General features: G+C 45.1%; 1 protein-coding gene across 1 annotated transcript; it reads left to right on the top strand.

The window, feature by feature from the left end:
* The first annotated feature begins 868 nt into the window (after nt 1–868).
* On the top strand, nt 869–12,934 carry LOC149857661 (glutathione S-transferase theta-1-like). Its single transcript, XM_090063503.1, has 6 exons — nt 869–1,174; nt 1,952–2,008; nt 7,756–7,843; nt 9,286–9,436; nt 10,574–10,750; nt 11,861–12,934. The coding sequence occupies exons 1-6, from the start codon at nt 1,063–1,065 to the stop codon at nt 12,059–12,061; spliced, it is 786 nt and encodes a 261-aa protein (XP_089919629.1). The 5' UTR covers nt 869–1,062; the 3' UTR covers nt 12,062–12,934.
* Nucleotides 12,935–13,500: the final 566 nt, after the last annotated feature.

Below are 13,500 nucleotides of genomic sequence, written 5' to 3'. Positions count from 1 at the left end.
CAGGAACATGGATGCAAAGGAATTATTTAGAAGCTCCACTTTGGCCATCTTATCTGTTACTAGTTGCCCTAGTTCATCCTGAAGGGGCCCTAAGTTACCCTGCACCTTCTTTTTGCTTCCTATGTACTTAAAGAATGGTGCTTTGTTATCCTTAACTTTTGCTGCCAGCCTAAGCTCCATTTCTGCTTGGGCTCCCCTCACTGTTTCCCTGCAAGCTCAAGCCAAGCAGGTATACTCCTCCCAAGCAGGTATACTCCTCTTCTTCTTTACCTTCTTTACCTCTATGCAGTTAGTAACTGTGGGTGCAACTACACAAGATGCTAACTGCACGGTAGCCTAATAACACTGCACAGTAGTGCATCATAGCATGGACAGTGCTAATATGCTACTGCACAGTATTATTAGGCTAAAAAGGTGTGTGCAGTAACTCCAGTTACTGCCCATTTATTTAGTACTTGATTATACAAATACTAAATTAAATGCACAGTAACCACTGCATATTAATGAACATGTAGACATGCCTTGTGAGTACATTTTATTTGCATTGTGAGTTCAGAGCTTTGCTCTCACTGGTGCTGTGCACACACTTTATGGAAAGACAGTGCCTGGCCCTGAAAGCTGACAGCCTATGTGTGTGGGAGACCTTGGGTGGAGAGAACAAACAGATGTGGGGAGTGCAAGGGGGCAGCAACAATAATGAGCAGTGGACGTAGCTTGCCAGCTCGTCCTATCTTGAACCAAGATTTATTCATTGCTCTCCCTTGTATTTGTCCCCACCCCAGTTACATAGCCATGCCTGCTGTCAGTGTACCTATGGAAATGCCTAATCCTTTCCTGAATGAGAAAGTAAAAGTTACCACCCACCTACTGTAGTCCTTGCCCTTTTCCCTTCCCTTGGAGGAACATCTGGCTGGCAGACGAAGGGCTTTCCCTATTGGTTCAAAGTTAACTGTTTGCCCACGAAAGAAGTTTCTCCCTGTTCTGCATGCCGCTGATCCCAGAGCCATACAAACGTGGACTCTCTGCCTCTCTCCCCTCCACTCCCTGTGCCCAGCAGACAGGATGGGGCTGGAGCTCTACCTGGACCTGCTCTCCCAGCCTTGCCGTGCCATCTACATCTTTGCCAAGAAAAACAACATTTCCTTTGAGTTCAAGCATGTGGAGCTGTTCAAAGGTGAGTGAGGGGACCTGAGCCCTCCTGTCCCTCTGCACCCTGCCTCCCCCAGGGACCAAGTCAGCTCTGTGCCTGTGAGTCCAGGGATATGTCCGGCACTTGCAGAGAGGGAGGTCTCCTGCCTACTTCTCCGTTCTCTCAAGACCTAGAGGCTGGTGATGTCTGGTTTTCCTTTCTCACTAACACCTGCCCACAAGGGCTGTACATTTTCTTCCCTCCTTTCAGAGCTTCTCTATACTTGGGGGTTTCCTGAAACAGCCATTCTGGGATAATCATTTTGTGTGTAGACAAGCCATAAGTAGCTTCCTAGTAACGTAGAGGATAGGAAAATAAGCTGAACTCAAAATCTGGAACCCCCTTTTCTGCTGAAAGGGAGACTTTATAGGAGAGGGAAGTCTGGGAATTGAGTAACAGAGGCTGCAGGTTCAAAAGGGACAGAGCCATGCTGAGGTCAAATTTTGGAAGCCTTCTCAGTTGGAGGTATTGGAGAGGGCCAGATGTTTGCATGGGATAAGTCTGTAACGGGGGGAGTAGTTTCTCCTGGGTGAAGTGAGAGTCTGTTGACAGGTAGTTACAATGTCTGTGGGTGGCACGTACATTTTTTTGGGGGAGGGGGCTTAGCTTGTGTGGGGAAGTGGGAGATGCTAGAGATTCTAGGGAGGGTTGGAAGCATGTTGGGAGGTTTGCAGGAGCATGGCTTTTCTCCAGGTGGGGAGAAAGTAGCCTCATCTAAGAAACTCCCTTGCATTTGCCCCTTCTCTTGTCCCTTTGTTCCAGATTCCGTTCTGGGCAGGAGAACACCAGGAGGCAATAACCCCGAGCAATCTCACGCAGGTAAGGGCCTAGTTACAGTTAGCTCCTGCATGGCATGAAAATCATAATGAACTGCTTCCTCTTTCCATTGAGGCTTGGGGGCCCAGAATTGGCCTCCCCACCCACCTGCTCTTCTTGGCTCTTTGCTGTCTTCTATCCTTCCCCAGCATCATCTTGCAACTTTCTTTTCCCTGGAGTTGTGCTCAGAGAGCTCCAGCCCTGATGCCTGCCCAGCTGCCTACCAAGGCTTACAGCCAGTCTGCAGGATGGTGCCTGTCATCAGCCTGACACACCAGGGTCCTCTCCCACCACTGGAACAAACAGCCAAAAGGTGTCTTGGAACTGTGTACAGGATCTTTAGCCTGAAAGGATTTAGTCTGAGTTTAAAGAGTTATACCAGCATTTGACAGCATCCTCATGTTACAGCTTGGTGCTATCGGTACAGCAAGAACAGGCTGCTGTGAAGTGTTTAGTAACACGATCTCTGACAAAACTTGTCAGATAAATGATCCAGCATCCAGGAGGCAAATTTATGTGGCCAGGAGCCAGACAGCTGGTGGTCCTGGAGCTCCCTATTCAAAGAATGGGGTGCCAGAAATGGAAGATTGCTTAGGACTCTTGAGATTTAGAGGCGAAGCCCTGGCAGAGAGCAATGGGCACAGGCTTAAACTGCTTATTGGTGTGTTTGGCTCCATATGCAGCTTTCGCAAGATAATGAGTTGTTTGCCCCGGAGCACCATCTTTGATCATAGGTCTGAATGACTTAGATGTCAAAGAGCAGATATTTGTCTCCAATCAGGGAGCACTTTTGTTTTCACCAACATCAGCTGAATCTTGTTGGTCCTTTGATAAGGGGAGATATGCTGTAATTGCTCATAATTGCTTCTTTTTTTTTTTTTACTCTGTCACCATGTTTTCCTCCTACCATTTTAGCTTTGTGACCATCACCTTACCTACTGCTTCTTAATATACCCTTCCTCCATAAGCTACCACATGGGGTTGTACTTCACCAGTTCATTGACTCATATTGCAAAAGCCTTGCAGGGAAATTCAGATTACTCTGATTCCAAGAAACACTGTTTCCTAGGAAAGGCATTGCACCATCAGTGCTTAACTAGAGACCAGTAGAAAATGGAGCACCTGAGAATGGAAACATGCTCTCACCCCCTAATAAACATAGGGAGAGGGGAGTGATACTGATTTTGGATGGAACACCAAGGTGCAAAGTTTAGAGACAAGTGTCTGCTGCCCTTTGCTATCATCCTAACGTCCTTTCAACATACATACAGGCTCGGAGGTGACAGCCTGACTTGCATCATGGCTGAAAGGGACCTAGGGGTAATGAATGACCATCGCATGAACATGAGCCATCAGTGCAATGTGGTGGCCAGCAGGGCAAACAACACGCTGGCATGTATTAACCATTGCATCTCATGTAAAACTAAGGAAGTGATACTCCCACTGTACTCCACACTGGTGAAACTGCAGTTGGAGTACTGTGTCCAGTTCTGGGCACTGCACTTCAATAAGGATGTGGAAAACCTTGAGAGGGTCCAGAGAAGAGCCACCCATATGATCAGGGACTTGCAAGACAAGCCATATGAGGAAAAGCTGAGGGACCTTGGCCTCTTTAACCTAAAGAAGAGAAAGTTGAGATGGGACTTGATAGCCATTTACCACTATATCAGAGGAGTGCATCAGGAGCTTGGTGAACAGCTGTTCACTAGGGCACCCCTGGGGAAGACCAGGACCAGTGGATATAAACTCCTGGAAGGGTGCTTCAGGCTTAATACCAGGAAAAACTCCTTCACAGTTAGGGTGTCCAGATTGTGGAATAAACTCTCTCCAGAGGTGGTGCAGTCACCTACCCTGGAGATTTTCAAGAGGAGACTGGACAGTCACCTCGCTGGGGTCACTTGTCCCCAGTTGTCTTCCTGCCTAGAGTGAGGGGGTTGGACCCGATAATCTGTGAGGTCTCTTCCAGCCCCTAACAATCTATGAATTGATGGTGTCCCATCCTGAGTGGAAGGGACAGAAAAGCTCATGTAGGGTTGCACAGTACAAACTGTATCTGTTCCATAGTCCCATCCCATGGATGCTCTGCCTGGTCTATTAAGAGAGTTGCTGTGTTTGGTCAGTATGTGCCTGTTCCTGCAATGCCCAATTGACTCCTATCCCTGCTGTGCTTTTTTGTGACAATCCTGGAAATACCACACAGCTGCATCTAGTAAATGAATAGGTTAGTAAGTTGCAGAGACCATGCAGCGGAAGGACATCCCAGACACTGGGCATTGCTTTCCAAGGGACTCAGATGCCTAGGATATCTGCACAGGCACACTCTGTGGGACTGTGCATTTATCAGAAGCACTCAGCTTGCCCCTGCTCAGGGCTGTACAGTTGGTTAAGTTGACTGTTCCCTATTTACTGACTGTACCTCCCAGCCACTTCCATCTGCCAGTACTGAGCCCAAAGCAATACAGAGCTATCAGGAGTGCGCCGTTCTGGGGAATGGATGGCCAGAGAACTGAATAGCAGGACTCATTTTCAATTTGCTTTATAAACTATACCCACTTCTCTCTTATGAACCTCTTTTCCTCTAATGACATACATCTAGGATTCCTTCTTGCTCATATCCTGACCTGTTGCTCGACAGTTTTTGAATTGCATTTATTCCCCATGGAAATTGCTTTCAGAGTCAGGGTGACTGCTGTTCTCTACGTCTCCTCAGATGAGGTGGCATGTTGTTTTGACATCAAGAATCAATTGCAGCAGATTCAATTGCCATTAAAGAGCTGGAATCATAAATCAGGTCAACACCTATGAACACGGGGCCCTATATCTTATGTCTAGTACTGTTAACTAGAATAGGGGTTCTGGTCTTTGCTACCTGCAAATAAATTAATCAGCCCAATAATTAGCATAACACACAAACACTTAAATAATTTTTCCCATTCATGCAATATGAAACCAGTGGTGGCTCAAATGATTTTCTTAGAAACCCCAAGTGGCTCCACACACAACTTTGGTGGACTGTGCAGCACAGCTGCATTGTGTAAGTAAAACCTCAGTGTGAGCCAAAGCAAAAAAGGTGCCAGTTCTCATTTATTACCCTGGTAGGAGGAGAGCTGCTCAGGTGAGATTCAAACCAATTTCCAACCTGCTCTGGTAAGTCAGAAGTCTAGTAAGAGACACTGATTTTTTGTTCTTACCAGGTCTGTTACATTATTAAAGCACTTGGAACTCAATTCAGAGTCTTACATGGCACTTTCCTGCTGCCACTGTCCCAAAAGACATCGATGCCCTTTGGTCACTGGCTGGCTCCAGCAATAGGCTCAGACACCAGAGAGAGTAAAGAAACCTGCAGGATTTCACAGTGCATTTGTGGTTGCAAATGTTTATTTTGTGAATTGTTAGACTTTGGGCTGCACAAATGGATGCAATTTCCTTTTTAACCTAAACAAACAACCAAGCTACCAAGCAGGAAGGACAGGCTAATTCCCACACCCCATATCCTCCCATTCTGTGACAGCGACCCTCTCTCTCGTGCATACGGACAACACCTCTGCACAGCGTGCTGTGTCTGCTATATGATGGCAAAGCCTACCTGACTCGGCAAACAGCTCACTCTGTCAACAGAGCTGGGCATACAGCGGCGGCTGGCATTTAGACCTCTCCTAAATAAACAGGGCCAAGCACACCCAAAACTTCACTCCTTGCATGTCAGCCGGGTTACACCATCAATCGATTTGCCTCACTGTTTTCAAGCTCTAAATATTGGAGATGGGGGGGGGGGTGGCCCTGTACTTTGTCTTCTGACCTTTCTCTCTTCTGAATCTTGTTTGTGCATCTCAATTGACAGGTTTAACTTTGTGGAGTATTTCGGCAGTGCTGGTGTGAGGTACTAGTTGTAGAGATTCAACAATGGCAAGGGAGGCTTTACACCGGCTTCACTCCAGTCCTTCATGGGTCACATGGGATTTTGGTTACCTTGACTTCTTCAGCCATGCACTATTATTGCCAGGAAAGGGCTATGATGAAGTTCTCAGGCTAATTGGTGCCAGGGGATAAAGCAGACACACAAACTGTTATCAAGGATCAGCTGACCCACAATAGGTTTCCCCCCTATTTTCATATAATTTGCCCATGTGTTGCCATACTTAAAAAGCAGCTAACTGAATTTCTTACATGCTTCTCCATCCATTATCCAACCTTGAAAAAACCTGGGGCTACAGGGACTGATTTTCTTTTGTCAACTGGGAGTCCTGTTGAATTCCTGCCCCTGCCCCACATACCAGATAGAGAAATTATTTTTGAAGTTATGAATCACTGTGTTAACTGCAGTATTTCTAAAACCTTTTGGCCCCAAAGTAACCATCACTTAATAACTACTCTTGGCCATGCTGATCTGAGCTGGATTTCCTCTCACTTTAGTAAGCCAATATACAGAAACCTTAAAGCAGGTAAAAAAAAACCCTGTATTCATATATGCATGCCAACCCTGGAAATCAGGTGCCAGTTCATAAGTCCACAGTGCACTTAGCAGGAGGTATTTTGCCTTCCTTGAGAAGCAGGAGACCTGATTAAATAACGACCTCTCTATACACTTGTTATTTGGAACACAGCAACAATGGAATTTAAACTCTTTTATGGGGAGAGAGGGAAGAATAAACTACTTGCTGGCTTTTCCTGAAAGGGATGGGCTAACAGCATTGGCCTGGTGCCACGCACAGTACAGGCAAGTGCTGTGCAAACTTGCCTCACCAGAGCTATGCTAATGCATGGCAGCCCTGAGCTCCAGCCCCCTGGCACTCCAGACTCAGGGAATCTTAACAGGCAGATGAGTTTCTTCCTGGGACATCCTGAAGTACTAAAGTAACTGATGTTTTTCTGATATCCATGTTCAGTCTTTTCCTGGTCAGAGAATTGGGTGATGAGGTTCTTCAGCGTCTTCTTTGTTTGTGGCTCTCAGTCCTCCCTGCTATTCAGAACCCAACAAACCTTATTCTGCTCCCTGTGTTTCTAAGCCAACTGGGCTGTGGTTGATTTCCATTCACTGCAGTGATCCCTGTGGACCCACAACTGTCAAGCTACTTTTCCATCCATTTCCACTATACCTAGAGTTTGTCTCATTCATGAGTTGCAGGAATGGCTTCCTTTTGGCCTTCAGAATAAGGGGCAGAGGGATGTTAGTGACCATCAGCTTCACTATAAAGCTTTGCACACAGACCTGCTGCTTCTAGGCCTCTCTGATTCTTCTGCAAACATGACAAAAGTATCAGTTGTCCTTATTCAAGCCTCCATCTTCTTTCCCTGTCTCCAAGACAGTGGGACATTGACTTCTGTAAGATCCCTACCGATCAGCTGTAGGGTGTATGTATCAAGCTAATCATCATGGTATCTGAATGCTAATTTGCAATGGACTCTTCAATATGCTGTGCAGTTACAGCTGACAGGTGTCAAAATACTGAATTCTCAAGGCAACATCCTGAAATTCTTCCTGCCACTGGCAAATTGGATCAGGATGAAAAGTGTGCAGGTTGCTTATTCTTAAAATCATTAATTTATTTTCCTTTTTATCTCAAAATACTGCACTGTGGAGAAACGACAACCAAGATCCCCATGGCCATTGTAAAATGATGGTGGAATATTGTTACAGGTTTGATTGTTCCTTACACATGGATGGTTCAGGCTGAGGAAGGTGCTTACTTCAGCCTTGACAGGTTAAGACTCCTCTAATCTATGGCTTATCGACTTTTAATTCTTGTTAGCACAATCACAAAGCGCAGAGTCTGGCAAATTGAACATCTTGAAGAAGGTGCCAGCACTGAAAGATGGATGCTTCACCCTATCAGAGAGGTAAGAATTCAACCCCCAAATCTCATTCATCATGGGCACATTGGTAGGGATGAAATTATCACATTTGGTAACTAAGAAGTATCATTCTTTATAGCTGAAAAAGGTTACACAATCAGCCATTTGCATGTGTAAATTAGATTGCTAGTCTGCTTTGGTATCTCCTTCAAACAAGAAAATTGTAGGACATTTACTCACAGGAGAGGTAATAATGTGATGTTTAAAGCTGTGCATGTATTGAATTGAATACATGATTCATTCTACACTTGAGCTGACAGTAAGAAGGGTCTGGAATACCTGACATTATGTACGCTTGACAGGCCACTTCTTGCACAATTGGTTCGTGTTCTTAATTGGAAAGCACCAGTTTTCCAGCTGAAGAATAATGTCACAGTGTTTATCTCCTTTGTCACGTGCCATACTTCTGGCTCTGAAGGAGCTAACATGGCTGGTGGCCATGTTTGGCCAATGGGTGCCTACTTAAATGTATGCAGGGGCTCTTTTACATTTCCAACCTCTTTACCATGAACAGGATACACTCAAGGCAAAAATCACATACTAGGATGTAAAATTGTAATAAAAACTCCTCTAAGCTCAGGAGCTGACCTGCCCTTTTGTCTTGCTTTTCAAATAACTTCCATGATGAAAACAGACTAATTTAGCCAACTGGTTTTCATGCTTATGAAGTATGCTGAAAAATGTGGGATGCCAGCACTGCAGTAGATTTTTTTAAAGCTTAAAAAAAACCCTTGTACTCTGTAATAAAAAATCACGGCAGGATTTATGTTTATCTAAGTCCCTTGGACACTATAGTGATGAGGGCCAAATAGGCAATAAATAAATAAAACCTTGTTATACAAGGATCTGTCTGGGTTCTTTGACCAGGCACAGGATGCCTATATTTCCTTTCTTCTCTTTTATCAGTACAGGCTTTTCTATGTCACTCCCCTCTGGAGTATCTGACAAACATCTGCGCAAATGGTCAGGATTTGTAACTATCAGATTTTTCCTATCATTTGTCAATCATGACACAGTCACTGGACTGCCACAGACACCACTGGCCTGATCCTAGCAATCTCTCTTTGCCAGGATTTCTGCTGGCTTCACTCAACAGTTCTGGATGGAAACCCTGGAGGGAAAAGGCCCTGAATTGATCTAATTAGATGCAGCATAGGAAAGAAAGAGCTTCCATTGGTACTCAAACACCTCAGAAACCAGAAGGAATGAGAGAGACCCATTAAAAAGTATGGCTGCTAGTGGGGAAAGCATTGTCCACAGATGATGAAGATTATTTGCTATCTCATGCTCACCTCCCTTAGCTCCTTTGAAAATCTCAGCCAACTTGCTTTTTAGGAGAAACAGCATTATGGAGGGTGGAGGGTGCAGACAAATATGTTTTTGCATCTAACTCTTCTGCCCTTCATCTTCCACTAACATCTGGACAGCACTGCAATTCTTCTGTACCTGAGCCGGAAGTACAATACCCCTGATCACTGGTACCCATCTGATATCCAGAAGCGAGCCCTTGTTGATGAATATCTGTCTTGGCATCATACCAACATCCGGGCTAATGCTCCTAAGACCATGTGGATCAAGGTAAGGGCTTAGCTAGGACTACTGGTATTTCCCAAAAAGGCATTTAAACAGCCATGATACAAAGGGAATTTCTCTCCACCTAGACAGCACACTCATCCCCAGATCAAAGGAAGTTGCACAGAGGCAGCTGTTTCCAGTTAGCACTTGGACATGGAGAGAAGGCTTTCAGATTTTTTTTTCAAAGCATAAATCAAATGTGGAAGGTCTGCAGCTCATCAGGGAAACACAGATCCTTGTAGTCTGGGTTCCAGGATCAATACAAGTATAGAATAGGGGAGGAAGGAAGGGATTCCTTAGTGAACTTCCTTTTACTGCGCAGCCACCTTGAGCTCTAGACCATAAAGAGAAACCAGAGGCAACCGTCTGTACATACATCCACTGCTACAGAATGACGAGAAGGGTAGATGTGATGGGGATATAAGTTGGGTGTCAGAGTTTCTTTATTCAGAATGGTGAGGTCCATTCTTATCTAGGTTGAAAGCTATAAATAGCAGACTCACCTTGGGGCAAGAGACAGGTTGACACAGTGATTCAAGTAACACTGCTGGACACATTATTTACAGTTCCCATAACAATTAATGCAGGAGGAACTCCCTGTGCTAGTATGAGAGAGTGGGTGCAGGCAGCTTTGGTGCTGTGGGGCTCCAGAGAGCCCCGGCTCATGCTGCAGCTCTTAGGGCTTCCAGTATTCCCACGGTGAAGCCAGAAGCCAAGGAGCCTTGGCTGCCAACTCGGCTGTGGTTCCCAGATCCCCATCAATCAGTTGGGGCTGGAGTGTTAGAGCATGTGCATCATTCAGCTTTTCAGAATAACTGAGAGGTTCCATTACATGGTACAGCAGGAGCGGGAGGAGGAAGCAGTGTAGCTATAAAGCACTAGGGGTTTTACTCTGTGCGCTCCTTTATGTGTTATCTCATTTGGACTGTAACCATCTTGGCTGGATACTTTTGATTTAAGTTAGGTGCACATCTGGATTTCCCTCCTGGGGGCCATTCATGCAAGCAGCACCTCTTCAGCCAGTCAATGTACCTTGCTGACAAAGTCTACTGGGTGTCTTTCCCTTACATAGGGAAAGACAAATGAAATCCAGAGCAGGTGCACCTGTGATGCCAGGTCTCCTTTCTCCTCTCCATGCAGCTGCTGATTCCCCTCTTCACAGGCCAGCCATTGCCCTCAGAGAAACTTCAGGAGGTTATGGAGGGGCTCTCTGCTTCCCTGAAGCAGTTTGAGGAGAAGTTCCTTCAGGACAAGCTGTTTGTTGTGGGCAGTGAGATCTCTCTGGCAGACCTGGTGGCTGTTGTGGAGCTCATGCAGGTGAGCATGATGCTATAATCTGGCAGTCTCAGTATTGGGAGAAGCTGACCTGTTTGGGAGAAGCTGACCTGGGGAGAAAACAGTATGTGACACCCTTTCCTTAGAAATAGGACTGAAGGTTTAATTCATCAGGACTGGAGAATGGAGCCCAAGGCTGGAGTCAGAGCCCAGCAAGGAAGCTGACTGTAACAAACATTTCTCACCCATTTTGCCTCCACCAAGATTATCTGTTACGATCCTGCATTTCACATTTTATCGCTGTTTACTTTATTCTCCAGTCAGACAGTCAAAATCCAATGAACAGAAAGCAAGGAGCTATGCTGAACAGGCTCGTATGTAATAATATAAAAGATCAAAAGACCCAAGTCTCAGAGGTTGGGAGTTCCTGAACAGAGAATATCTTCCTCCAGGTGGGAACTTACCAAACCAGGCCTGAAAGACCCTGGCTTATGACTCCTCCAGGAGCTCTGACAGGGACACAAAGTGGGGGTTTTTCCCGACTAAGTTAAGTGGATCACAGCTAGGTTCCTCACTCTCATGCTATCTGGACTGGGATCCTACAAAGCAATAGCATTTCCATCTTCAAAATCCAGGTCCCCCATAGCAGACAAATAACAATTCTGCATCTCAGCAGTGCAGTGTTTTGGAAGATGGGACAAGCAGAAGATAGAGTGGGTTGGATCATGCCAACTAAGACTGAGGTTTAAATTAACAGTTTAGCCTTCTCTGGAGTACACTGCTATCTGGTGTAGCTTTCCTCACAGTAGACTGTACAGCAACCTCTGATGATCACCAGATCTTTTGTACCTGAGCACTGTGCACAAGTGGCAGCTGCCTGTGATAGCATGTAAAAGCTGCCACTGTGTTCAAGAGCAGACATAGGGCCATTAAGAAGGGCCAAGAATCCAGTCCAGTTGCTGCTTTTCTCAGATGCATGAACAGACTAGTGGATCCTCCCCAATTTCCTGATAACCCTCCAAGAGCTTTTTCCGCTTCTGTGGCAATCACATACATTCTGGTCTTATTCTGCCTGTTGCATAGGTGAAGTGGTGCTTTCCCTTACAGAAGCGTCATGAGTGTTTTACAGCTGCTGTCTCTCCTTTTCCACAGCCTGTTGGAGTGGGTTGTGACATCTTTGAGGGCAGGCCAAGGCTGGTGGAATGGCGTGACAGGGTGGAGGAAGCTGTGGGGAAGGAGCTGTTTCTGCAAGCTCACGAGATGGTCCTGAATATCAAGGAACTGAGCAACATCCAGATTGATCCGCAGCTGAAGGCGCAGCTGGCACCTGTCCTAATGAAGGTGCTGCAATGAGTTTACCTTCTGTTACCATTTTTATGCATCTTTCTTCCGTCTTGTTCCCAATCCCCATCTCCAACACTATGTTTACTTGCCCTTCCTGAGGTGGAGAGCACATTGCAGCACTTGCCACATGGAGAGTGCAACCTTCCATATGCCTTTTCTGCATTTTTAGGGCAGAAACTGGAGAATTCTTAAGATCTGTATCTGTAAAGGCACAGAAAGTATCAGTGAACTTTGCTCAACAGATCACTGCTGATGGGGATTTGGGGTTTCGTTTTCAATCCTCCCAGCCTGTATGAGCCTTGGTGGGGAGGAGAACTGCACAGAACCTGCATTGAATCTGATACAGCCCATAAGTTAGGGGCAACTGAGAACTGCATAAACCAGGGCAGCTTTTCCTCTCAGGCCAGGAGGTGAAAACACCTTACTTTTCATCTGCTTTGTAACATTCTCTGATGCCTGAAGACTTTGCAGACAATCAATCACCATATTCCTGCACAGGCAATTCAAGGAGCACAACTACATAGATTTGACTTAGATGAAAAAGTCTGCTGGATTTCTCTGTGGAACATTTCTTCTGTCTGGAGCACTTGCTTGGCCACAAGCATGCCTTCCACATCTGCCCCAAATGCGGTACACATGCTTCTTGTTTCTGATGGTATCTCTTCACAGCTGAGGAGTTTGTTCAAATCCATCAGTAACTGTTATTCCCTTCCATGTATGTTTTTTCAATCCAACCATTGATCCATGCCTTGAAAATCTCGTGGGGGTGGAGGGAATGGGTTCTATTTCTTCCCAAACTGGCAATTTTTATTCTAAGTTTGAACCTGAAACTCAGATCTAATAAAATGATGAAAATAGATATTGTAATAAAAAGGTTATTTAACTGCATCCTAATTATATAAAGCTTGAGTTAAGACTTTCTCCTTTCAGAGGTAAGCCAACCAAGCAAGATTAGAAATATGGTGTTGGGTTAGATCTTCAAAGTATGATATGCTGGGGGGTGGGGGGGGGGTGGATTTCCTTCTGAATTATCTGAATCCCTTTTTCTAATATGGAGTTATATTTGTTTTTATTTATATTTTCCCAATTAAAACATAATATACTGCTACCTGTGAAAGCTAACAGGTTGCCAAGTTTATTTTTTATAAATTCAACAGCAAGAGGAAGCACTAAATAGATATTGACACATCTAGGTATCTTTATGGTCATCTGCTGAGAGAAAGTAAGACCTACCAGTGATTTTTCAGAAGGATTAGAAGTGTGTAGAGAGATGCACTAAACAAGACTAGAAGATTGTTCTCTGCTTGTCTTTTTTATTGTAGATGTGTACGTCTGCATACTTGTTAATGCCGTGTTTCAATGGAATCTTGAATTATGCCTTGAGGCCTGGGGGCGTTTTGCCATTCACATGGTAGACTATTAAGAACAAAGGGGAACATATATAGTTA

Source organism: Crocodylus siamensis, chromosome 9 (genome assembly GCF_052110815.1).
Source record: "Crocodylus siamensis isolate JL-2025a chromosome 9, ASM5211081v1, whole genome shotgun sequence".
Lineage (NCBI taxonomy): Eukaryota > Metazoa > Chordata > Crocodylia > Crocodylidae > Crocodylus > Crocodylus siamensis.
This window is presented reverse-complemented; position numbering and strand designations above follow the sequence as displayed.

Coding starts and splice junctions, on each gene's coding strand:
- LOC149857661 (XM_090063503.1), top strand. CDS start 1,063: ATGGGGCTGGAGCTCTACCTGGACCTGCTCTCCCAGCCTTGCCGTGCC. Junction 2,009..7,755: donor CCCCGAGCAATCTCACGCAG/GTAAGGGCCTAG, acceptor AATTCTTGTTAG/CACAATCACAAAGCGCAGAG. Junction 9,437..10,573: donor CTAAGACCATGTGGATCAAG/GTAAGGGCTTAG, acceptor CTCTCCATGCAG/CTGCTGATTCCCCTCTTCAC.